The sequence below is a fragment of the Anabas testudineus genome, chromosome 10, assembly GCF_900324465.2.
Source record: "Anabas testudineus chromosome 10, fAnaTes1.2, whole genome shotgun sequence".
NCBI classification, from domain to species: domain Eukaryota; kingdom Metazoa; phylum Chordata; class Actinopteri; order Anabantiformes; family Anabantidae; genus Anabas; species Anabas testudineus.
This window is the reverse complement of record NC_046619.1, coordinates 22,358,666-22,385,041: the sequence shown is the minus strand read 5'-3', so window position 1 is coordinate 22,385,041 and position 26,376 is coordinate 22,358,666. Positions and strand designations below refer to the sequence as shown.

At 40.6% G+C, this 26,376-nt stretch overlaps 4 protein-coding genes and 3 non-coding genes across 11 annotated transcripts in view; 5 read left to right on the top strand and 2 right to left on the bottom strand.

The window, feature by feature from the left end:
- Nucleotides 1–1,140: 1,140 nt before the first annotated feature.
- Nucleotides 1,141–2,139, top strand: LOC113160978 (odorant receptor 131-2-like). The gene has a single exon (XM_026358448.1). It carries the CDS (start codon nt 1,141–1,143, stop codon nt 2,137–2,139), a length of 999 nt encoding a protein of 332 aa, XP_026214233.1.
- Nucleotides 2,140–3,624: 1,485 nt separating this feature from the next.
- LOC113160299 (microtubule-associated protein 11-like) lies at nt 3,625–9,716 on the top strand. Its single transcript, XM_026357499.1, has 14 exons — nt 3,625–4,189; nt 5,095–5,432; nt 5,597–5,692; nt 5,864–5,993; nt 6,311–6,397; nt 6,702–6,822; nt 7,085–7,232; nt 7,801–7,883; nt 7,966–8,149; nt 8,223–8,234; nt 8,265–8,384; nt 8,473–8,551; nt 8,678–8,792; nt 9,395–9,716. The coding sequence occupies exons 1-14, from the start codon at nt 4,030–4,032 to the stop codon at nt 9,549–9,551; spliced, it is 1,830 nt and encodes a 609-aa protein (XP_026213284.1). The 5' UTR covers nt 3,625–4,029; the 3' UTR covers nt 9,552–9,716.
- Nucleotides 9,717–9,813: 97 nt separating this feature from the next.
- Nucleotides 9,814–18,454, bottom strand: zgc:152891 (uncharacterized protein LOC767741 homolog). 3 transcript variants are annotated; one of them, XM_026357493.1, is made up of 15 exons: nt 18,385–18,454; nt 16,144–16,313; nt 15,655–15,889; nt 15,062–15,143; nt 14,716–14,805; nt 14,527–14,642; nt 14,133–14,305; nt 13,896–14,039; nt 13,414–13,617; nt 13,023–13,109; nt 12,763–12,932; nt 12,318–12,433; nt 12,099–12,199; nt 11,657–11,827; nt 9,814–11,311 (listed from the first exon to the last, which is right to left on the bottom strand). In XM_026357493.1, the coding sequence occupies exons 2-15, from the start codon at nt 16,297–16,299 to the stop codon at nt 11,132–11,134; spliced, it is 2,025 nt and encodes a 674-aa protein (XP_026213278.1). In that variant the 5' UTR covers nt 16,300–16,313; nt 18,385–18,454; the 3' UTR covers nt 9,814–11,131. The 3 variants fall into 3 exon arrangements, with proteins under 3 accessions (XP_026213278.1, XP_026213280.1, XP_026213277.1); XM_026357495.2 differs by lacking the exon at nt 18,385–18,454 and having other exon boundaries at nt 13,432–13,617; nt 16,144–16,437; XM_026357492.2 differs by lacking the exon at nt 18,385–18,454 and having other exon boundaries at nt 16,144–16,436.
- A 246-nt stretch (nt 18,455–18,700) lies between these two features.
- Nucleotides 18,701–18,773, top strand: trnav-uac. The gene has a single exon. It is a non-coding gene; the product is annotated as a tRNA-Val (tRNA).
- A 1,740-nt stretch (nt 18,774–20,513) lies between these two features.
- Nucleotides 20,514–20,585, bottom strand: trnaa-cgc. Its single transcript has one exon. It is a non-coding gene; the product is annotated as a tRNA-Ala (tRNA).
- Nucleotides 20,586–20,915: 330 nt separating this feature from the next.
- Nucleotides 20,916–20,997, top strand: trnas-uga. The gene has a single exon. It is a non-coding gene; the product is annotated as a tRNA-Ser (tRNA).
- Nucleotides 20,998–24,380: 3,383 nt separating this feature from the next.
- Nucleotides 24,381–26,376, top strand: part of LOC113160293 (rap1 GTPase-activating protein 2-like) — a 29,497-nt gene continuing 27,501 nt past the window's right edge. For 2 of the 3 annotated variants that reach the window (XM_026357487.1, XM_026357486.1), the window contains exon 1: nt 24,381–24,509. In XM_026357487.1, coding sequence (XP_026213272.1) covers nt 24,466–24,509 — 44 coding nt within the window. In that variant the 5' untranslated portion in view covers nt 24,381–24,465. The remainder of the gene's footprint in view (nt 24,510–26,376) is intronic. The other variant, XM_026357488.1, reaches the window with a different exon arrangement.

The window sequence follows — 26,376 nt, the reverse complement described above, 5'->3', positions numbered from 1 at the left end:
AATAATATGGTAAAGAAAAAGTAATACTTCAAGTTGCCACAATTTGGCTTTGATCGAAATACAGTACTCGAAAACAACACCTAGAGTTCTAGCAGCAGGTTTAACAGACTGTAATAAAGGCCCTGTAGATGGCAGTGGTTTACCAATAATGAGAATTTTTCGATTTATTAGAATTTAATTGTAGAAAATTCAACATTCAAAAAGCTTTATTAATCCAAAGATAGTCAGTCAAACATTCTTATAGTAAATTCAGCCTACTTTGGTCCATCAAAGAAATAAAATCAAAATAAAAGTTAAATATCATATCTGCAGAAGTAGGACAATAATTTTCTAGGACAGTAGTCCAGGCATCTTTAAAATAGGTTGTATGAAGGACATTTTAAATTATTATAAAATAATAAAATATATAAGAAATCCATTACTTCAAGTAAAAACTTAGTTGGAATCATGTCAAGAGGGCTGGACGATGCCTTCGTATGGGATATGATATCAAATGGACGACTGGAGTAAAGCAGAGAATTAGCTCAGGGAATTTTGATGTGGACAGACACAAAATTAAAGATTCTGTGTGATTAACTCCACCTTAGAGACAAAGTGAGACAAGAACTTATTGCAACCAGCAACACAATTGGCTGAGTCATGGGCGAGCCTGGGTTAACTAATCTATCAATCATATCTGGGACTGTTTCTACTAGCAGAGAGAAGCTCTAAACCGTACGCACAATCTGTTTGTGCGTACGGTTCAAATTAAAAACAAAAACCTTGAGATCGAATACAAACAAATCCATGTTATCCACAGATAATAGCTACAAACAAGTTGACACCTCCTTCCATCACGGGGGATATGACGTGGGACAAAGAGTTGAGTGTTTACGTAGAGTCATGTGAGGTGGGTGGGAGGACGGAGCTAATTTACACAGTATACCAGGAAAGATAAACCCTGCAAACCAGTTGTGGTTCATGCACAGCCTCTAACCCACACGCCATCAGCACAGGAAAAATGTAAATGTTGTTTGAATGCGAGCATGTGTACTCTACATCTAACAGGAAGTCTTCACTGCTTTAAGAATTTTTCATGGACAAATATTGTTGTGCTTTTGCAATTCTATTAATAGTTCTGCTCTTCAACGCTTCTTTAAAATGTCACACGTCAATGACTCTCAGACTCTCAACATTGTCAATGTCAACATCACTACTGAACAGCAGTATCAGGGAGTACTAGAAAAACTGTTGTTCTCCTCAGTGACTGGAATACCATGTTGTGTGTTCCTGTTCATTAATGGGACTATGCTGTTCACCCTCAGGAGTAAACCAGTATTTTGTGACACCTGTCGTTATGTTCTTCTGTATAACCTCCTTTTTGCAGACACTGCTCAGATGGCATGTGGCCAGTTACTGTACACACTGGCTGTTTGTGGAATAATACTAACGTATCCTATGTGTGCTGTTTTCACTATGTTTGCCAGTCTCACAAACGACATCTCCCCTCTCACGCTGGTGGCGATGTCTCTGGAGAGATATGTAGCTGTGTGCCACCCACTGAGGCACGCCACCATGATCACCATCAGATCCACAGGAGTGGCTGTTTGTGTAGTTTGGGCCATTAGCTTACTCAATGTAGTCACTAGAGTACTTTTTCTGGTAAAATTTGCATCTGAAAACTTACACAGCTTGCAAATGTCAGATCCTTGCTCTGGTTTAGCCATGATGGTGGACCCACTAACCAATCAGTACAACAACCTCTACACTTATTTCCTCTTTATATCAGCTACTGTGGCAATAACGTCCTCCTATATTGGTGTAATGGTAGCAGCTAGATTAGCCTCTACAAATAAAGCTTCAGCCCGTAAGGCTCATAGCACGCTGCTGCTCCATCTGGTGCAGCTGGCATTCACTCTTTCCTCGACTATGCACTCCTCTGTTATTCAGTCAATCTCCAAAATCTTTCAGAGACTAGTAGCTGTACGTCTCAGGACTGTTCTATATGTATTTAATTATATCCTTCCCAGGTGTCTGAGTTCTCTCATCTATGGACTCAGAGATCCGACCATCAGACCTGTCCTTATATACCATCTGTGCTGTCAAATGAAACTCTGCCATAGAAATGAATCAAGAATTACTGCAAGAACAAAATACTGATTTGGTTTATGTCAAAGCATGTACGTATAAGAAAAAATGGCAGATTTCCTTACTCTTGACATTTAATGTCTTCTGTATAGTATGTGTTAAGTCTGTTAAGTAATATCAATACATTAGTGAAGTAACACACTACATGTTCCCAAGAATTATTATTACACAAGTTTAAGAAAAGCTGGGACTTTTTCTAAAAACATAATTTTGTGAGTTATCAGTTTGCTTGAACATTGCCTCTTACGTACTTTCTCTCAGTGTTTTCACTGATCCACATTGTACATACAAGCAAATCTAGACTTTATGCTGCAACACACTCAAAAAAAGTTGAGACAAACTGAGAGGTTGGTGAAATGTTGGCGTAACACTGTTCTGTGTTCTGTGGCTTTATAGAAACTGATTGTGTGGGCTTGACTATCCATGAATGGGCAAATATGCCATTTATTAAACTGCAAAAATTACTTTCCTTAGTTGTCAAATTATAAAAAAGAGTAAGTAAAAGAAAAGGTGATATAACACAGTAGTAAACATGACTCTGGCCCAATGTGTTGTAAATGTGTGGCTGACGCCCTCTCCCTCCAGTTTTCTCCAGAAGAGGAGAACGATGCTGATCCGGGCTTCGTTCTCTTTTTACTCTGTGTATATGAAATATTATTAGAAACATAAATTGCCCTTGCTATGCAGATGATACCCAGTCAAACTATTTTACATGTTTTCATTTTTGTCCAGGCCAGTTTCATTGGTTTGTTTTTTAAAAAACTTCTGTTGAACCACAACTCAAAAGCAACGTTTGATTTTCATAAGTACATTTTTCAGTCCATTCTTATTTCTTATTACTTTTGTTCGTTTCCGATGATTTAAGTGACTTTGGTGGGTTCTTCGTTCTTTAATAGAAGGGTACCCACTGATTTCTGTCCATCTCCACTATATATAAAACTATGAACTGAGGTAAAAAATCTTCTCAGTATCTTAAATTGTCTCATTGTAATTGTTTAATTCTTTATTTGCTGTTCTTTGGTTTATGACATTGCCGTATATGTTAAATATTGTATTACATTTTATGTATTGTTAGTAACTATTTATATTTAAGTGGTTTAATGTAACACAGTCTGTTTTCTTAAATGCACGTAGTTTCTCCGAAATATTTAATATTCATCTTAGTAGAAATAGCAATAATAAATCTAGTAATAGAAATAAACTGGTTTTTATGTCACATAGAATTTACTGGAAGTTAGCACTGGCTAACTTTAGCCTTGGATAAACTGGTAGTTAAACTGCAGTTGTGTTGTTTTTGTGCTATGCAGAGTTACTTACAAGTTTATTTTTCTTCACTTCTTTCTGTATTTTATGTATTTGTTTGATATAAGTTGACGTTAGCTGGTGAAGTTTAGCTTAGCTTTAGCTAACGTTTCTCCTGGAAAAACAAAATACATGTTGTTGAATTAACATCACAGGAGTTTAATTTACTATTTAATAAGTCGAATTACCGTTTATTTATCATTTTATTACACAAAGCCAATAATATCTTCAGTAGCCCAGTGAGACATCATCATTGTTAATAAATATGAACAATTATTATTAAAATATTATATTATCTTGTGTTAATATTTGTCTATTTTAACAAAGACAGTGGACTTATGGTATTTCGTGAATTTAAAAACCTCTGTAGTAAGCTTGACGTTATGTTTTTGAAACCACTCTATTTATTTATGTTATTATAACTTAATAATAATTAGTTTAGGTTTTATTCTGTCTCGGTTTTCTTAATAACTGTTTGATGTGATCTTCCCCGTTCTGTGTCTGGTGTACGTGCTTTTATTTTGAAGGCGGGGCAGGAAGTGTTTGTCCATTGTCGCTGACTCTGGTCCTGCTGCTGCTCAGCCTCCTCCGGTCGTCGCCATGGTGCAGATGATGGAGTCGCAGTGTGAGTATTTCATGTATTTCCCGGCGGTGCCCATCACGGATCTGTCGGACCCGGCGCGCTACCGCACTCTGCCGCGCAGGAGTCACCTCTACCTGGGGGAGACCGTCCGCTTCCTCCTGGTGCTGCGCTGCAGGGACGCTGGGGCGACGCCTACCGAGCACGGCCACGGTAATGAAGGACGAGCCGGGGGGATGAGCCCTGATCTGGCTTTGGGTGGAAGGGAGGAGGGGAGGCAGCTAGACAAAGATATTTACACAATGCACAGAGGAGAATTAGTGGAGGATGTTCGGACCTGTGTCTTACTCTTGTTTGTGTTCGTGGCACCAGGCTGACATAAAAACACAAAAGAACACAGCCCACCAGGAATGATCAGTATAGGCAACATAATACAGGCTACACACAAAGTACAAATAAATACCACAGACGTTTAATAATTAATAAAAAGTTAATAATTAATATACAGCTACAGACACTGTAAGTTATAGACATCAAAAACACACAGGTGCTATCATACATCACGTACCTGCCAGCAGGTGAGTGTCCACCTCTCAGAAAGGTTCCAGCTCCAATGAGCAGGTGACAGAATAGATATTTGATTTCAGTGCAGGGCTGTTCTGAAACAGTGGGTCTTAAAAATTACCAAGAAAAACTGAACAGGGATCAAATAAATAGGAAATAATTAAAACTTGTGGCTTAGATTCCAGAGAATTATGGAATAAACCAGGACTGACCTGAATTACTGCAGTTGTATGTTTGTATTTTACACACGTCTGTCCAGACAATGAGTTTATGTGGGACAGTGGGACATATATGAGGCCATTTTGACCTTGACCTTTGACCGTCTAAACAGTTCAACCTTCAGTTCAATTGGACATTTAAAAAAATGTGAAAAAGTCCCCCAGATGTTTCTAAGTAGTTCTAAATAGAACACTGAGCTGAAAACTGGGTTAAAACCTAATTAAACACTAGTCCAAACTCGGTTTATGAGTTACATTTCATAAAAACTCTTTATCTGTGTGTTTCCTCTCGCCCGGCAGGAAGCAGTGACGGCACCCCAGCGGGTTTTGGGACAGAGTCGGCCAGTAGCCGAGCGTGGAGAGAGCTGGCCGGCTCTCTGTGTGCCGTGGCCAGCGTCAGTCCAGGCGAGAGCAGCCGCCATCGAGGGAACCACCACCAGCTTCACCACGACTTCCAGAGCAGCGGGGACGAGGTCAACGAGGACGGGGAGGAGGACTACATCGCGGCAGCAGAGGCAGCCATCGCAGCCCTCGGCAGCAGGGTGGACTCCCGATGTCGGAGCTTCAGGGACTGTAAACCACTGCTCATCCACAACTCATCTGGCACGGCAACAAGGGAGTTCCGCAGGGCACCTGTTCAGGTACAGCAGCATTGATTGTCAGGTTGAACCCAGAAACCTTCATCTCATGTCGTCCCCTAACCTGCTACACTAAGACATCAGCTCCTGCTCTGAGCTGTGGCTGCATAATGTTACAGGTTCATGTTTCTGATGGAGTTTGTGTCCTGTCTGTTTCTCCGTGTCAGTCTCCTCTGGACGAGCCGGTGGTTTTGACAGATGAAGTAATCTTTCCCCTCACCGTCTCTCTGGACAAACTCCCCGTCAGCACCCTCAAAGTCAAGGTCAGGAGGAACATCTGTCGGATTTTGTGTGATGGAGACACTTTAGAGAGAGTTAGCGAGAATGTTCATACATGTTGGAGACACCTGAGTCCAGCTGTGGATTTAATAGTTAAGATGCAGCGACTGAGTTTCAGCTCAGTGATGTTGTGCTGTGTGTTTGTGTGGGTTCAGGTGATGGTCACAGTCTGGAAGAGGGAGGCAGAAAAAGCAGAGGTGCAGGAACTTGGCTACCTGAGCGTCCTGCAGCAACGAGAACCAACTCATACCTTCAGACATGACCTGAACACCTTCAAGGCTCAGGGTACGACACACACATTTATAGTTACAGGAGGAATTTTCTTGACCTCTAGTGTTTTAGTCACAGTATTTCCAATTTAGTCTACGTTGAATCTGGTTCAACATTTTCTGCAACATCGTCCAGCTGAATTGGGCTGTTGTGTAGATGCAGCTCCATATTTCTGCTGTTGACCTTCATATTTTATATATGAGCCTGTGGATCTGAGCACGTTGGAAGAGGCCGTCTCAGGCTCCAGGAAGCTCTGACTGACACTGTTCTCTCACATTTCATACACTAAATAATTAACTGGTTAACAAACCTTCCTCTCCTCTCATGCACAGTGAGCACCACCCTGACCGTCCTGCCACCTCCAACCATCCGCTGCAAACAGATGACCGTATCTGGGAGGCACCTTGCCGTCCTCAAAGGTAGGAGACCATTTATTTCCAGTTATTATTAGATTCAGACCAAAAAACTAATTTTACACTAAAAAAAATACAGATAAACATTTTAATCCAGGACTTTTGATGTTTGATCCTTCGGTAAAATCTGAGTAACACTGTGAATTCAAGGAATCAATTATCTTCCTCCCTGAAGGAGAGACATGATTTGAATTTTAAAGTGAATGTAAACACAGTAATGTTGTAAATGTCTCATCAGCAGCAGTTTGGTCATTTTAAACATCTTTATGGAGAATTTCAAAACTCAGCTGTGCACATCTTCTCCTCTCAGTGCTCAATGAGTCCTCACAGGAGGAGGTGAGTATTCGGGATGTTCGGATTTTACCGAACCTCAACGCCTCCTACCTTCCCATGATGCCAGACGGCTCGGTGCTGCTGGTGGACAACGTGTGGTACGTCCTGAAACGTCTTCATGTGATTCATAGTTTTATCACCTCACTGTATCCTGGGTGGTGAAGAGACGTCACTAACTGTTTGACCTTATGACCTTGTGTTCTGTCACCTTTCCTTATGACCTGTCCCGTCGTCCTGTAACCTTTTAGTCATTTAAGTTCTGTTAACTGTTGAGAGTCTGTGAATCTGCGTCAGTCATGTAAACAAACTCGAGACGTAGCTTTATTATTGTGAGTTTCCATTCTCTCTCCTGCTCCGCAGCCACCAGTCCGGTGAGGTCGGCATGGCGTCGTTCTGCCGGGTGGACAGCCTCGCATGCCGCCTTCCCAGCATGCTCGGCGCTTTGGAGGAGCACGACTTCCTGTTCCAGCTGCATCTCAACGACATGCCGCAGGACGACTCCAACGAGGTTTGGACGTGTTTGCTTTTAAGGTTTTTGAGTCTCGTGATCTTTTATTTAGTTTTATTTCAACTGTTTCTGATTTTGTGACAAATTGTGTGTTTGTGTTTTTAAACCTCTGTCAGGACTTAATGTTTGTAGAATCAGTTTAAAAACTTTAAATAAATACAGAAGAACTAAAATTAACAGTTAAGGAAAGAGCAAACATCCTGAGCAGTTTTCAACATGTTTTTGATCTGAAGTACAGTACAACTACTATTCCTGTTTACTCAGTATTACTTACTTTAGTAATTTGTGTATAGTATGAACTGAGCACTTGTAATTAACTTGTAATTGCTCATAATAATTAATTAGTAAGTAAGTAGAAGTTTAATTCTTTACTCAGTTCAGAGTACTAAGTATTTAATTAAATTGTTAATACTTGCTCTTGCTTAACAGCCTGTTCACAAAGAAGTTCTCTAAAAGGATAAAAATGCAGTATTCAAAGTAGAAAGTCACAAATTATGGAAATACTTTAAAAACAAGGAAAGTACATGACTTACGTACTTCGTTACTTTCCACCACTGGTTTTCTCCAGGGGCTGGAGGTTCCTCTAGTCGCTGTGCTGCAGTGGTCGACTCCCAAGATGCCTTTCACAAACTGTATCTACACCCACTACAGGTGAGAACCGAGAAACACCTGACAGACACCCTGAAAAATAGACCTACATAAAAATACACACTGACACCTTTCCCCGCCCCAGGTTACCCAGTATCCGTCTGGACCTACCGCGGTTCGTCATGACGGCGAGCTGTCCGAGCACGGTCAGGGTGAAGGAACACTTCAACGTCAGATACGTTCTGCTCAACAACCTGCAGGACTTCCTGGCCGTGCGGCTTGTCTGGACTCCAGAGGGTCAGTCCGACCGTGACTTAACTCAGTCTGATGTGATGTAGTCTGAACCTGAACAAGTCCGGGGATTCAGAGTAATGTTTCCTCAGTTCGGTCATCGGTGTCCAGAGAGCTGTAACTGTTGTGTTTCCAGGTCGCGGTCAGGGCGAGGACACGACGCTGGCTGCCGTGGTCTGTCACACTCCTCTCAGTAACCTCGGACACTGTCGGAAAGGAAGCACGCTGTCCTTCAGTGTGGCGTTCCAAATCCTCAAACCAGGACTGTACGAGGTACAGAATCATAGGAAACCTCAGTTCACCATAACTGTAGGTTTCCTGCTCACATGGTTACAGCTTCTCTTCTGTTTCCTTCCTGCAGCTGAGTCAGCACATGAAGCTGAAGCTTCAGTTTACTGCCTCGGTTTCCAACCCGCCCCCAGACGCTCGGCCCCTGTCACGTAAGCATTCTCATGAATTTGACCAGAGACCAGTTCCAGAACCAAAGCTGCTCTTTCTTTACTCTTTAAATAAGAAGATGAAGGAGTTTAAGGGTTAAATGTTGTTTTTCTTTCGTCACCGGCCAGGTAAAAACAGCCCATCGAGCCCGGCGGTTCGAGACCTGCTGGACCGACACCAGGCCAGTCTGGGCCGATCTCAGTCCTTCTCCCACCAGCAGCCGTCTCGATCCCACATCATGAGGTAAAGAAAAGTCCTGCATTTAGAATCTTTAAAGTAAAGAGTACTAAAAAGAGTAAGTAAAGTACTAAACTTTAAGTATAACTTGTAAAAAGGGCTAAAGTATTTCAAGTATTTCAAGTATTTCATTCAGAAATACTGTAATTACATTGTCATCGTCAGTTTAGCAGATATTTAGGATTTAAGTTGGAGATTCATATCTAACATTCATTCATTAAAAACATCCTTTGGAGCTTTGGACCATAATCCATCCAGTGATGACTACAAATACAGAAACTGAAACAAAAATTTTTTTCTTCATATATAAAAAGCATCAAATGAAACAGTTTATTAAATCTCAAGTTAAAGTTAGTGGGCTGACTGACCAATCAGCAGTCGTTTACTGTTGTAGCTTAGTATTGGTTTCTGGTGCGGTAATACTTTTTTTAATACAGGTCCTTTTTACCTTGACGTTATGGGATCCGTCTATTTACTGGAGAAGAAAATTTGTTAGGTTATATTTATTATTATAGTATAGTTATTATAGATAAAGCTTAAATATAATGTGACATACACTAAGTGGCTGTAGTCATCTGATCTCATCTGTTTGTGTGTGTGTGTGTGAGGACGGGCAGTGCCATGGAGCGGCGAGCCATCACTCCTCCTGTCGGTTCACCGGTCGGTCGCCCACTCTACCTGCCTCCGCAGGACAAGACGCTGCTGTCACTGGACAAGATCGCCAAGAGGGAGTGTAAAGTCCTTGTGGTGGATCCTGTCAGCTAGGGAGCAAGGAGGGAAGGAGGGACAAGGAACCAGAAGGAGAAGGAACCATGGAGGAGAAGGAACCAGGGAGGAGAAGGAACCAGGAAGCAAAAGGAACCAGGAAGCAGAAGGCTGTGGTAGAAAAAAAAGCCTTTTAAGAAGTTAGTGAGCTGCTCAAACACAAACTTGGACCGACAACAGTGAGAGCAAGTGGGAGGTAGTGGAGAGGAGAATTATTAAATGGTTCTTCATGGAACAATGGACTGAGACAAACACAGGTTAATTAGGTTTTAAATGAAATATTTAATGTGATGTGTTCAAATGTTCCTGTATTATTTAAAGGGGAGTTTCCTCACAGCACCAGAAGATGTTTTTGAGCTATAACCAGTGGATTGATGGTTCCTAAATTAATGCTTTATAAATCAGATATAAATCATTACATTTATTTGTTTGATTAGTTTGATGATGAACGGCAGAATATGTGCATGTGTTCATAAGTACATGTCAAACTTCCCCTGAAGTAACATGAGGAACCTTAATGTGTTCCTTCTAAAGCATCAGTAAAACATTAATGAACAACTCATGAACCTGTGAGTTGCAGCCTTTTAACAATGGTGCAGGACAGTGAGTCACACAGGAAGAAGACGTTGGTCACACGTTTCAGTGTTATTGTCAGTTTACAGTCAGTATGATCAGCTCTCAACACTTCATGTGAAATAAAAAACATCAAAGAAGGACCCAGCTATGCTAACCGCTCAGACAGTCGCTATTTTTGTTTCTGAAATTCCCAAATTATAACAAACAATAAGAAACTTTCTTCATAAAGACAGGCCACTTATTTAACTGGCCAAATATTAGCATGCAGCTACAAGATTAAGAAAAGAAAACTAGCAGCATTAGCATTGCAGTGAAAGTGGCAGTGTTTGCAGAGGTCCCAGTGGATTTGAAGATAAACACTGCAAAATTAGGATTTTTGGAAAATAATTTTATTGTTGTTAATTTATTTCCACTGCTGTATTATTAGCAGTTTCATTTAATCAACTGTGCCTTTGAATGTGAGCAAATGCAAAGAAACCCAAACAAAAGAAACTGCATGAAAGAAATAAACCTTTAAATCTCTGTCAGATGAAACGCTCTGTAGCTGTTAGGGTAAATTATGAAAGTCTCATTTTAATGCTTGGATTTATTTCTTTTTACTTGCAGAAACTTTTATACAATACAATCTGGAACTGTTTTACACCTTTCAACTTGCAAATCACTGTAAACTGTGGCTCATAAACTAAATGAAAAGCAGTTATTGTGGTTTAAAAAACAACTTTTTTTGCCCCTTTATATGTCAAAGGATTCAGTGGCTGATCTGCTGCTCACTATCTAACTGTGACTAAGATACAGCTTCTGGTAGGTGACCAGCAGCTTTCAGTTCCAGTCACTGACACATTCATTACAATAATTTCATTTTTGTAAAAGTTAAAAACAAAACACTCTTTGGAGAAAAAGAGTAAAACGTTTCCATAAAGAACTTTTTCCATTAGAAATATTAACACACATCTGTTTATACTGAATTGTCATTTCTTAAAATGAAATTATCTCTTGTTTTTAATTTAAATGGCGACGCTGTTGTCGATGCGTCTTGGACACAGGTATGGATACGGCAGCTCCAGTTGGCTGTTACGTTTAGAGATGTCATTAGAAATGACCTCCAGTTCAGCCTGCACCTCCTCCACCAGCCTGCGGTGGGCGCCGTCTCTGAAGACGGGCTCTCTGTAGTGACACAGAGGAACCTGTAGGAAGACACACAGACCAAAATAACACTGGAAAATCAACAGCTCCAGTTACGTCTCGATTAATCCCAGACTAGTTAGAATCGCATCATTTCAGCTCTGCTGGTTCTGGTTCTGGTTCCTGAGGAAATCATAAAACTGACAAGAGGTAAAAATGGGCTCAAAAACTAATCCCAGCCTCAGGGCTCTGAAGAATCACTGTACGATGACTAAACATGATAGCACAAAGAGAACCAACTAGAAATGCCACAAAACAAGTGAAGCTGAACTCTGAAGTGTTTTTGAGACCTGGTCCTATCAGAATGAGGTGCGTTTGATTGACAGGAGTTGTGGGCGGAGACTCACAAAGTCGACGGCCGGTTGCGACAGCACAGTCAGTGACGTCAAGACGCGAAGGGTCACGTTCACGTCCGGCAGGAAGGATGTAATGTCGTCCTCCGTCACCGTGCCTTTGGCCTTTGGAGGAGAACGCATCATGGAGGACGGACAGTTTGGCATCCAGAGCGCAAAGTCCAGCTGGACACAAAGAGACGGAACAGAACCACGAGCACAGAGAGTTAGAGAAGCAGCAGCTGGAGGAAGAGTTCATCATCAAGACGAGAACAGCTCTGTTCTCTGTAATGTGAGAGAGTTGAGTTTAAAATGTAACGTTTCCTATTTAAACAAGTTGTTAAAATATCAATCAGTAAACAGAACCTCTGTTTAATAAGGTGTCAATAAAAGATCCACTGGTTTTAATATAATTATTATTGATGAAACATTAACAATCCAGCTTCAGGTGACTCACCTGGGAGAAGTTGACCGCCGCGTGTAGAGCTGAACAGCTGTAAATGATCATGGTGATGAACTTACTAACTTCAGCTTTACTGAGGAAAACCTGCGGGAAACCTGGAGGACGGAGACACAGAGGAGACGTCACACAACAACAACAACAACAACAACAACAACAGCAGCAGCAGCAGAGGGAGTTCCTGCTTCAAGACACAGATTCAACAAACGAACACACTGGAGTTGTGAATGAATCCGTGTGTGTTGAGTTCTGAGAGCCACTGTTGAAGCTCAGAGTCCTGCTGCACCTCGTGGTCTCCGCTGTAATACAGATCGACCCAGCTGACCACAAACCTGCCACACACACACACACACACACACACACACACACACACTTTAGTGAACTCAATTTATTTGTTCTTTAGCAGCATTTATTAGTGAACTGATGAGATCAGTATGTGAGTCTCAGGCTCCTGAGTTGAATGAATAGAACCATCGAACTTTACATCTACTGTCTTTTACTTTGAAAATCAGTGAACCCTGAAAACACCTGTCAACAACTGTCAGTATCATTAAGAACCTCGGTTAATTAAGATGAGAGCATTGTCACGTCCATGATTTAAAACCTTCATCCTAAATCTCCTCATCAGAACTAAATACCTGGCTGAGGTGTGCTTGTTTACCTGTGCAGTGCATTCCAGACCCTCAGGGCGTCCTCGGCATAGTAGCTCTGAGGTAGTTTGTCTACGCCGCGGTCGGACAGGTCATCGGGGACGCACAGAGATCGATAAGACATCCTCTTTGACGACCGGGAGAGTAAAATGGGTAACGCCTCCAGACCACAGCCGACCGCCTGCAGGAACAAGACCAGACCGATGAATCTGTTATCTACAAAACATCTGCTGCAGCTGAAGACACAATACGAACAGAGTTTGGTTTGTACCTTATCAAACACCCCATCAGGAGCCAGCAGGGACACTCTGGCACCAAAGTTGATCTGTGGTGACGTCCTGACATGTGGCATCAGCAGCTGTTCACAAAACAGCCAATCAGAGAACAGAAGACCGTCACATGATGTTAAGTCATGTTTGGAGCAGCAGGAAACAGGAAGAGGAAGAGGAACCCAACACAAACACAGAAGGAGGGAAATTGAAACAGGTGTGTAGGTGGGCAGGGGTCAAACAGGTCATGTGGACTGGAGAGCAGATGTGCAGCCGGATCAAGGAAAAAGTCCAGAGACATTTGGCAGAGCAGCAGGGGAAGACAGCACAGCTTTATGGAAACAGCCTGTTCTACTCCACAGGTGAACCAGAGCCACTCTGAGCTCAGGTTACCTGGTGCAGTGGATGAACCTGTGGCAGCTGTCGCAGTGTGGCCACACAGACCAGCTCTCCCATCATGTGGGTCTTCAGGTAGTGGGAGATCAACTGGTGACACTGGAAGTCTGCGCAATGAACCCACATCTTAGCCAGCAGCCAATCACAGCGGGAGTCAGAGGGCAGGAAGACCGGGTTCTGAGGGCCCGGACTCTGCTGCAACTGAAACAGAAGAAGAAGAAGTTACTGATTAGCAGTGAAAATACTACAAACATGAACTCTACCTGACCTAGAAAACTCTTCTTAAAGGTGTGGGTGAATCCTGGAGACAGTTTAGAGCCAGATTTAGAGACCATGATGGATCAGTTGGTAGGGCCGTCTTCAACACACCCCAGAGATGGTGGTTCGACTCTCGCTGGCCCTGATTTGATGATACTGTGTGTACCTCCCGGCCTACTGGACATTGAATGGTGAATAAAATTCCACCACCTGGAGCTCACCTGGATGGCGATGGGGACCAGCTGTCCCTGCTGGTTCAGGTGGAGAAGACACAGCGGTGCAGACATGTACGACTGCTTTCCGTTGATCATGTTGGTCGGGATGTCGTCCAGAACCGCGTAGTCCAGCAGGTAAAGGTTTCCTTTCTGTCACATGATAGAACATCGAGTTACAGCAGCTGGATTAAACACACAGATGGAAGCAGCCAACAGCTGGAGGTCAGAGGACAACATGCACACCTGGAGCTCCCGATGGAGGGAGGAGCCTTCAGGTAGGAAAGGCTGCAGCGTGTCAGAGGTGACGGACAGGTTTGGAGGGAGGGTGCGAATCTGATGCAGCAGCAGAGGGTTGCAGCCATTCAGACACTGGTAGCCAAAATACCAATCCTCCGTCCAGTGAGCATGAACGAACCCTGAGAACCGAGACATGAACCTGAATTCTGCTCAGTGACAGTTTAGTAATGACTCAGAGCATCACAGAGGAAAAGCTAATCATACGTCTTAGTGTGGACGGAGCAGTTTGAGGCCACTGATCTAACAGCGAGCTGGAAACAACCAGCTGGAAATGTGGGTTGTGTTTTTACTGTATCTGCGTGACGACCTTTACTTTGATGTGTAACGTCTGGTGTCTTACTGGCGACGCTGTTCTCGTTTCCACTGTGAGAGAAAACCATCTCGAATTCTGTGAAACTCTTCCAAGCCTCCGCTCGCGTGTTGAACCCTTTCAGATAGTGTGTGTTAGAAACTGGACTGAGGACAAAGAAACACACAGGTTAGACTCTGAACTGCTCTACTCTAGACATCTTTAAATTTGTACTTTTACCTCTTGTGTTTGTAGTTGAGGTTCGGCCCAAGTTCAGACAGATTGTCCAGAGCAATACACTGTGGAGTGCCATCGACGAACACGCGCCACCTGTAGCAAAGACACAACGAGAGGCCGAGAGAACGATGAAAACGCCTGTTGACACATGCTGTTATAATTCAAATTAGAACATTAGAACATACTGTAATATCACATGTTACTTTCTGCAGACACATCGTCATTAACACACATTAGCATACAGGCACAATAAGATATATTTAACGTGTTAAATTCAACCTTTTTCTAACCAAAGTAAAACTGGAAAAAGTTTCCTGATGTACTTTTAGGACATCCTCCGCTGTTTTACCTGATGAGCTTCTGTTGACGTTGCAGCTCTCGAACTCTCTGCTGCTTCAGCTTCTCTTCCGTCTCATCCTGCAACAAACACACTGCACAGAAGAAGAAATGGTCAGAACAACTTTCAGCTTAGTCACCTTGTACCAGACTAAACAGACATTTACTGCGGTGTCTTCTCTAACAACATTGTTCATTTTGAGTTTTCATAAAGTCACATTTGGTGAAACCACTGCTCTCTTCTCCTCTGCTTATCTAGTAAAAAGAAGGAATCTGATTGGTCCTCCCAGAAACATTCTGAACACTGATTGGTTCTTTGCAGATAGAACCTTAAAGCATCAAGTCAGTTCTAAAAACTTTGGAATAATCTGTGAATACACATCAGAACTTTAATCTCAGGTTCACGACACGTGAACAAATAGGGTTTTCTGTAGACGGTGTGTTTCTGGAGACAGGTGTCCAGACAGACAGGTGTTCAGACAGACAGGTGTCCAGACAGACAGGTGTTCAGACAGACAGGTGTTCAGACAGACAGGTGTCCAGACAGACAGGTGTTCAGACAGACAGGTGTCCCACAGGTTCTGTTAGAATAAGACTGAATCTCACATTTTCCACTTCGCAGCTCCACGTCGCCGTCTGCTGTTTGCAGCCACCTGTTGCACAGGAACACCTGTATTTCTGGGTCCTCAGGCCCCGATCCTGGTCCTTCAGTCAGCCTGCAAACCTCCACCCTGCTGCAGTGCCAGTCCAGGTTGGGTAGGTTGGGTTGAATCTCCAGCCGGAGCCGAACCAGAACCACATGACCCAGAGGCCTGTTGGCCTGGACCCGGACTGGACACACCTGAACAAGAGGAAAAGGAGGTTTTATTGACACGGTCTAATTATTTTATTTTAGGAGAACAACACATTGAGGTTCTGGGGGTAAGGTTTTTATGCTAACAGGATGGACTACCTGAACCATGGACCTGGCCCACAGACTACATGGTTCCTGCTGATCACCTGCTCTCGTCGCCCACGTTGGGAATATTTAGCAGGGGCGACGTCTTTTTATTAACTGCTGTGTTTGTGTTGAACAGGAAACGGGAAGAAACTCACAGATCCAGACACGAGATGACGCTCGCCCTCGTTCACGGTGATGGGTGGAGTCTCTCCCTGCGAGCCAATCAGACTGAGCCACAGGCGGCTGAAGGTTCCACAGGTGGGACCAGGTGAGGTGTAAACGGTCACCTCAAACTCCCGACGAGAAGCCATCGTGTCCAACGCAGCTGACAGACGGTGTTTATTTCCAGAAATGACAAAAACGAAATGATTAATAGAAACTTTGAAATGAAGGCAAAAGAACTTAAAAAAAAAAAAAACCCCGAATCCTGCTGCTGCTGCTTAGATAGATAGAGATAGATGGATAGATAGATAGATGGATAGATAGATGGATAGATAGATAGATAGATGGATAGATAGATGGATAGATGGATAGATAGATGGATAGATGGATAGATCTATGGTAGATAGATGGATAGATAGATAGATGGATAGATGGATAGATGCATAGATAGATAGATAGATAGATAGATAGATAGATAGATGATAGATAGATGGATAGATGCATAGATAGATGGATAGATAGATAGATAGATAGATAGATAGATAGATAGATAGATAGATGGATAGATAGATGGATAGATGCATAGATAGATGGATAGAGATAGATAGATGGATAGATGGATAGATAGATGGATAGAGATAGATAGATGGATAGATGGATAGATAGATGGATAGATGCATAGATAGATGGATAGAGATAGATAGATGGATAGATGGATAGATAGATGGATAGATGGATAGATAGATGGATAGAGATAGATAGATGGATAGATGGATGGATAGATGGATAGATGCATAGATAGATGGATAGAGATAGATAGATGGATAGATGGATAGATAGATGGATAGATAGATAGATAGATAGATAGATGGATAGATAGATAGATAGATGGATAGATAGATGGATAGATGCATAGATAGATGGATAGATAGATACACCAGGAAGAAACATTTCTGGAGCATCTAGACACTAGCACTGTAGATAACGTGATTCTGGTCTTATTTGGTTTCATATCAAAGCCAAATGTTGTGGTAACCCTGTCCTGTCATCATGAATCAACCAATCTGCTGTCACGTGCTAAAGTTGAATATGTATTTTGTGTTTGGCTTTAACTTTCCTTTTGGACTGTGGTAATAACTTATTTGTTTACCACACTGATATTTGACTTGGAAATTTGTACCAGTGACAGTTAGAGTCACATGAGACGTATCATTAACACACCGACAGAGAAAGATGAGAAAATAAACACAAACACTACACCCTTTCATATTAAAGGTCACTTCCTGAACCTGTCTCACCTGATGAGGAAGTTTCCTGTTCTGTGTTTTATTCTGCTGAATATTCCAATAAGTTTAAAGAAGCAGCTTTTTGTCCTTAAAATGTATTTCAATCATATGGGAGACAATCAAACAGTTAATTATTAATGAAAGCAACATAGAAATTCAAAATAATGCACATGACCTGACTGTGTTCAGATATTAGAAATGTCAGCATATTACATTTATTTATTTTGGGGCATTTTTCCCTGTTAAAAGATCCAGTTTATTCTATGCAGACATCCCAGCTACACTACAAAGAAGTGGTCATTTTAGGAAAATAGGAATTTCATTGAAACAGCTCAGTATAAACCAGAGTAAATATTCAGCCATTATTCACATAGGTTATTTTAGTTGGTTTGGTTTTTCCAAATCACATTTTTATTAAGTTTGTGAATAAAATGCAACAGGAAACAGCAGAATATCGTGTGTCAGAGACGAATATCAGGATCCAGCCTGATACCGTCTGTGGTGACAGATTCAAGAGCGTTAAGCATTTTTACTTTAATTCTATAAAAGATAGTTTAATACTATCCAGTTGATTCCTGCACTGCTGTGATCTTTGACCTTGTCCTCTTTAAAACTGCATCTAATGTTTAGAGACGACAGTCGATAGCAGAATAAGCTCACACAGCAATCCTCTGATGAAAGGTTCATGTACTTTCAGAAAAATAAAATATGCAAGACTGGCTTTTTACAGCTCAGTGTGTTGTTCCTTTGTCAGCAGTCGTACGTTAACACGTATTTGCTGCAAATGTTCCAGTGATTTTAACTAATGTGTTGACAGAAACATTTGACAAGAAGTGAAATAACATTTATCTGATCTTTGGAGGCAGTCACAGAAATGTGAGTAAAAAATGTCTATTTACAGAAAACAGTGAGGAACTTGCAGACAGGTATTAGGACAGGTGAGCTTACCTGCAGAGTGACGCCTCCTCCTCCTCTTCTGCTGTGGAGCAGTGCACGTCCCTCTTTAAATAGTCAGCACCTCCCACCAACACCTGAACACCTCCAGTAGTTTACACGTCTCGTTCCTGGTACTGTTCATTTTCTGACATTGTTACAGACATTTTAGTCTATTTGAACTTTATACATGTCTAAAAATCACGTTTCTGATTTAGTATGTTTGAAATCAGAGTTTTATTCTAACACGTTTTTTCCTGACAACAGCTTCAAACTAATAAAAATATTAGTGACTAAACAAAAACATGTGGACCACACTCGGCTGCTATGAGGTTCCATAGTGTAGCGGTTATCACGTCTGCTTTACACGCAGAAGGTCCTGGGTTCGAGCCCCAGTGGAACCACACTTATTATTTAACTAGCTTATTATTATTATTATTATTTAACTAGCTTATTATTATTATTATTATTTAACTAGCTTATTATTATTATTATTTAACTAGCTTATTATTATTATTATTATTATTAACTTATTATTATTATTATTATTATTATTTAACTTATTATTATTATTATTATTATTATTATTATTATTATTTAACTAACTTATTATTATTATTATTATTTAACTAGCTTATTATTATTATTATTATTATTATTATTTAACTAGCTTATTATTATTATTATTATTTAACTAGCTTATTATTATTATTATTATTATTATTTAACTAGCTTATTATTATTATTATTATTATTATTATTATTTAACTAGCTTATTATTATTATTATTATTTAACTAGCTTATTATTATTATTATTATTATTTAACTAACTTATTATTATTATTATTATTATTATTATTATTATTTAACGAACTTATTATTATTATTATTATTATTATTTAACCAGCTTATTATTATTATTATTATTATTATTATTATTTAACTAACTTATTATTATTATTATTATTATTTAACTAACTCATTATTATTATTATTATTATTATTATTATTATTATTATTATTATTTAACTAACTTATTATTATTATTATTATTATTTAACTAGCTTATTATTATTATTATTATTATTATTATTATTATTTAACTATCTTATTATTATTATTATTATTATTATTATTATTATTATTATTATTATTATTATTATTATTATTTAACGAACTTATAGTGAGCTGGTTTAATCCTATTCTTTAAATGATGTTAGAGTTTAAACAACATCCTAGACACTAGAGCGATACAACGATAAAGAAATCTATCGTTAAACTTTTACTTTATTTAACCTTAATATTATTTTATTTTATTTTATTTTATTCCACCTCCTACCGCAGAAATCGTTTATGGTTTGACAGACAACACGAAAAGCCAATGATAATGAGAATAGCGCAGCGCGAACCAATCATAGGGCGGGAAAAGTTTCAGCCGCGTCAAGTTAGGTTGACGCGTACGGCCCAGATCAGCTGTTAGCAGCAACACGTGCTAATGTTTTGGCTTCTGCAGCGGGTCAGGAGAAAGAAACCTCCAGAAGAACCCAGCACAAAGGAAAGAGTCCGACGAAACCAGCTGTGTGGAGATGTTCTGGCTAAATAAAGTCCGACTGAGAGTCACCATCGTGTTTCTACAGAGACAGGTAACAGGTAACCTTTAAAACAGTGTTTCAGTCCACGCATGTAATAACCTACTTTATTACAATAGACATAAAGTCAGTAAGCACAGTCACAAATAACGGATTGAAGTGGCTGAATGAACTTTGTGGTTTCTTTATATGTCACGTAGGCGTCAAATAAATAGGAGTTTTAAGCTTGATATAAATAGTTGTTGGACTTGTATAAACATAAAAGAAGAAGAAGAAGACAGCAAACACCGTGTTATATCAAACAGAAACGAACCCATATAAAATGTAACTTAAATTAATTAATATATTTTTACATCTACATGTATTTATGTTAAGGAATCTCCATCCAAGCCTCTCACAGCATCTGTTACCTGTGTCCATGGTGTGAGCCGCTGAGCCAGTTGTCAGAACACAGATCCGCTCCGTCCTTGATCAGCGGTAACTGCTGAAAAATAAAATAAAATAAAATAAAATAAAATAAAATAAATAAATAAAATAAAATAAAGTAAAATTTATGGAGATGCCGGGGATTGAACCCGGGACCTCATACATGCGAAGCATGCGCTCTACCACTGAGCTACATCCCCACACAGTGCAAGCAACCGACCCGGAAACGGTATTTACCTGTGAAATGGCGGCGAGTTGTGTCAAAATACACGTAGAAAACGTTTTTAAAAAAAAAAAAAAAAACTATTTTAATTTAATTAATACGTTAATTTAGAATAGGCCTAATTAACTTCTGGTCAATCCAGACATTGTAGGTTCTTTGTGAAACTTGAGAGCTTAACCCACAATAAACAGAACAACACCACGTTATGTAAAATAACTTTAAGCTCATTAGAATAGTTAAAGTTAAATAAATCGAAACAGCACTATATGTTAGATTAAAAATGACACCCTGGTTCTCAGGTGACGTGGCTGCGATGGCCGAGTGGTTAAGGCGTTGGACTTGAAATCCAATGGGGTCTCCCCGCGCAGGTTCGAACCCTGCTCGCAGCGAGTGGATCTTTTTATTTTACTGAGCTGCTGCTTCTTCTTCTTCTTCTTCTTCTTCTTCTTCCTCTTATTGTTATTGTTATTGCTGACTAACCACAGCTAGTTTGTCCCCTGCTGATCCCAGGCAGCGTGTGTGGAGGAGGCAGAACAATGCAAAGACATGATGGAAGCACATCACAAAGTGTGTGTGGACAGTTACTTAGAGTCATGGTTTCATATAGATGTTTGTTATTGTGAGCATGTGGTCGATGAACACCTTCTTTTGTCCTTTCTCTTCTGGACATTGCGAAACTGTCTTTCATAATCTAAAACTTTAATCATTTTTGCATTTCTTTGATTAAAGACAATATACCTTTTTTTTTCTACCCTTTTTTCACACATAATGCAAGAACCAACATCCAGTGTGTGGACTAGAATGATTCAGATATATTATATAAATACTCAAATACTATATCACAGCGTGATAACATGCGACGTTTGTCCTAACAGTAGAGCTCTGAGGCTCTCAGAGGACAGTCTGTCCTGCACCACCAACCTTACTGAAGGTGTGTAAACACACACACAGAGACACAAACTACACAAACTACACACTACACTACCATTCTGCTCCTAATAGTCCAACACTGCATTTTTTTGTCTGTCACAATCATCTGATTTTGTGTTTTTCTGAAAATTAGGAACCAGAATGCTTGGACAATAAAAGTGAGGATGAGGAGATGTAGGATGTGTGAAGAGCAGAGGCGTAGCTGCAGATTGTAATGAGAGGTTCACTCGGAGCAGTTCGAGCTGTAAATAGGAGCTCTGTGTCCGTCCATCACCTCCCCGACACACGTATGAATGATGCTGGGCCAGCAACAGCTGTTCATTTCTTTGACCTGTGACCCCTGTGCAGCTCGACAGGTTAAAAGAAGCCAAGCTAAGAAAATATCCTGTGGCTTTTTGAGCCAGTCGATCCCCGAAGTGAGTTTAATACCTGATGTGAAGAAACGTCAAACAACATATCTGAGAACTCATCAGCTAAAGTTAAACTGCAGCTTATCTTAGTATTTAACCACTAGTTCCTAGTACTAATACAACAAAAATCTACGTGTACACTAATAGTTGTACACATAAAATTACATAGTGCTCCGTAATCCCACAGCAGTACACAGCAGTACACAGTACAGACACAGCAGATACACTAGAGGCATGATGATCCATGATTTTCTGAAGACGGGCAAACAGGAAGTGAACGTCTGCAGCACCGACATCACAGACTGTTGTAGTACTTGTCACCTGCTCTTCTGGACTTTACCATCAGAACAAAATGTTCTTTAACGACGTGACGTCTCTGCTGCTCAGTAAACAAAGGGTTTTTTTTATTTGTGTGTCGCTCTGTCCTGGCGGAGGTGAGGCGTCACACAGATCCACATATGGTCCGTGGACGAGCCGAGAGCAGCAGATAGATGCTGATGGATCCGCTGCCAGGATTATTTCAGTCTTGGCTCGGACCACATGTCGAAGCTACAGGGAGGCTCTGACATGATGAGCTGCTGCTCATGATGGTTTGTTGATTGTCAGTCACAGACGTACGTCAGGCGTCTTGTTTTGTTTTCTGTGTGGACACAGGCTTAGTAAGAAAGTACAAACACAAACAGTCGAGATCCTTCGTGTCTTTAACAAACTCACTCAAAAAGTAAGTGAAACACTGTTTTAATAGCTTGTTTCAACCTTTGGCAGCAAAAACCTCAACAAGTTCTTCCTGTAGCTGTGGATCAGACCTGAACAAGGTCCAGGAGGAACTTTGGTCCTGACTTTCTAACAGAACTGCTTCATTCAGGACGTCCTCTTCATGTCTTTCATCAGAGGATGAACCCTTTAGACCACATGATCCCAGGTTTAGCGCCACCCTCAGGTTAAAAACAATGTTATATCCCCACAACTAAAACTCTGAGAACAGATCCGTCATCAGGATGTTATCAATTTCTATTGTGGATGTAACAAACACTGGAGCCTGTAGGGGGCGCTAGCAGCACTTCACACTGATGGACTGCTTGTTTTTCTTTAACTGAAGGAAAATGGAGCTCATCAGCTGTGGATAATGTGATTGCTGCTCACGCTTTATTCTCTGTAAACCCTGTTTTCCATTTTCCCTCCAGTGCTTATTGGATGTAAATGTATTCAGCTGCTGAGCTGTCGGAGGATTTTCACACAGAATTAAACCTGAGAACTCACAAATTAGAGGAAAAATCACAGCCACTGCTGCTTTGTGTTTCCACACACATTCAAAAGCCACTTGTTGGTGTTTTATTCACTGATTTTTTTTTTTTTTTTTTGTAGCTTCAGCTTCACTTTAGAAATGTATTTTTTAATTTCATTGTTTTTTTGTGTTGACACAGAAAAAGTTCCATCACAAGTCAACACAGTGAAATATTAACTTTCTTTACAGACGACACCTCACCGTCTATTTAAACACTTTCATCTGCAGCTTAAAGCTTCAACCTCACATTCAACATTTAGACTTAAAGGAATATTAATAAATCGATTCTGTTTATTTATGTATTGAATTACTTTTCTTTAAAACCTGTTATTACCCATTTTCCTCTGTGCTCGTGTAAAGAAACAAGTGGCGACGCGTCCCTCAGACTTGTTCCTTATTTATTTTTTCATAATAGTCCTGAACATAAAAAATATTTTAGCTATAGGAGAATATTTTCAACCAGGGGAGGTTCTAGGATTTCATCCTTGCAGGGGCTTACTCCTCACTACTGCTATGTGCATTAGCCTGTTAATGGAGAATTCAATTATGTATTAGCATCGAGCTAATAGATTGGTTTTTAGCACGTGCACATGAACATGGACAAAAACTCACATTGGATAAAAAGCTAATAATTTTTTTTTTTTATTTCATACGCTGAGTTTAACACATCTGAACAACATTTCCTGTCACACAAACAAGAAAACTAATTATTATGTTTTATTATGTGTCTTCAGTTTTTGCTGAGCCATTGTTACATAAAATAAAATCCAGTAAACTGACGCGTGCATTCATCCATTTATCTCCATTTATTATGTATGATAAGTTTTCAGACCGACAGCGTCTCTACTGACTCGTCTGCTTTGTCACAGCGAGTAGAGAGAGAGACGCTGTGTAAACCTCCAGTGCTGTTCTCTGTCTATGTCTCTCGCTCTGTCTCTCTCTCTTTGCTGGCTGTGTGCAGCGAATTGAAGTGGGAGAAACGGCAGCGGGAGGATAAAGACAGAGAGGGAGGGGGTGGTTGGAGCTGCAAGGAGGGCATCTGACAGAGATGGGAGTATTTATAGGTGGAGAGATGAGGAGATAGAACGACAGAGGAGAGCAAGAGAGAGGGAGAGAGGGAGGAGAGAGAGGGAGGTAGAGATACAAAGGTAGAGAGAGGAAGAGGGGGGAGATCCAGACACAATAAGAAGAAGAGGAAGACAAAGAGGAGGAGAGGGCGAGAACGAGGGACCATGCTCAGAAGGAAGAGGAGCGTGTCGTTTGGTGGCTTCGGATGGTAAGAGTGTGTGAGTGGATGTGTGTGTCCATCCTTTCATAAATGGCTGAGTGAGCTCATCACCCCTCTTACTCACACTTTCTGCGGGTGTCTGAGTTCATCTGCACCAACGTGACATCAGGAACTCCCTCAGAATTACATTGAAATTACCTGTGAGAGGAAATTCGACAGTGAACCCGGCTGTCGTTAAAATTCCACTTGTTTTGAATGGGGTTTGGTTGGAAACTTCTTCGCCTCTGGTGCAGTCGGTGTGTTGTGTTTCCAAAGAGTTAATTCTGTTAATGTGAGATACGTTTCCTCTGTTCTCTGAGTCTCTTTTCCAGTTGACTGATGGTGAACAAAACCCCTCTTTCTGCTGCAGTTAATAAACAACTTTCAGTATTCTGATAGATTCAAAGGAATCAAAGTTTATAACAAAGAATTTCCTGTTTTCATTTGGCTGCAACTGTCTGAAGAGAACATTTACATAAAGATTTTAAATATTGTTCTGTTCTTCTTTGAAAAAGGCAAAATATAAAAGAATCAGTCATATAAAAAGACACATAGGCTTTTGAATTGATGAAAGAAAATATGAGATAGAATTAAAAATAAAAAGATACTAAAGGGGAAAATAAATGGTTCCAAATCTAATTTAGGCAAAAAAGGAAAGTCTTATGGCTCAGACACGGTTCCTGTAGAGAAAAGAACAACACGTCCATCAGAAGCACTTAGGGGGATTTACTTCACTTAATGTCGTTATCTCCCAAGTTATAGAGTCAGGATGGACATCGTACGGACGTCTGTGTGCAGCTCAGACATTTGTTGATGTCGAGCAGACAGTTCACTGTCTTACAACACGTGATGCTGTGTTCTCGTGTTCTTTGGGTTTTTATGAAGTATTGGTTATTTTACTGTTGCGTTTTAGAAAGAGGCAGTGACAAGATCAGGAAAGATCAGACCAACACGTCAGTCACAAACCACATCATTTCAGATTTTTAGAGGAACATGGTGGTGATCTATTAAACCTGTATGATTGTACAGGAACAAACACAGTGTGTGGTCAAACATGACTCAGAGCTTTCTGATCTGCGAGGAGGGAACTACTGCACGTCTGTGCTGTTCAGTTCGAGCTTGTTGATCCGCATCTTTCTTTTCTTCCTGGAGACAGTTTGTGAAGGTGATGTGGCATGTTGGAATGTAAAGCTGCACGTCATCAGCGTACAGGTGGAAACTGAGACCATGTTGTCAGATGAAGTTACCTAAGCAGACGGTGAGGAGAAGGGGACTAGACATCCAGACTCATCATTTGAAAGGTTTTCAGTCAGAATCACAAAAATCAGTCTAATCATGGCACCAGAGTCAAAGTCAAAGGGCGACCAAAGAAACAGTTTTACCCTCTGGGAACCATGAATGACTGCAGCAAATTTTTAATTTGAAGAAATTGTTGGATGCAATGTTGGAAAGGGAGGGGTTAAGGATTTCAGATGCTGTCCTGTGGTCTGTAACTGGGACGTCTGCTCTACATCCACCTAACACAGGATCCACATCAGGTTCACTCTGATCTGAGCGCTTCTTAATATGTGAAGTGGACACGGCCGGCGGAAACGAGGGGTTAAGAATATTAAACTGTCCTTGATTATTATTTCGATATTGTTTAGTCACTTTATGCCAAATAAACCAACCGTCATGTTGGAATATTTCAAATTAAAAAATAGCTGTTTCTAAAATTGATCCCTTTGTTAAATATTTAACAGCTTTTGTGAAATAGATGAAACAGCAGGTCCCTGGACACAGTCATCCTACACAGAACTGGAAAACACAAATACAAACAACCCAGTTTTAAGAAATGTTTGCATCTCTTTGTGGTTGTTTTCTGTCTCTTTGTGGT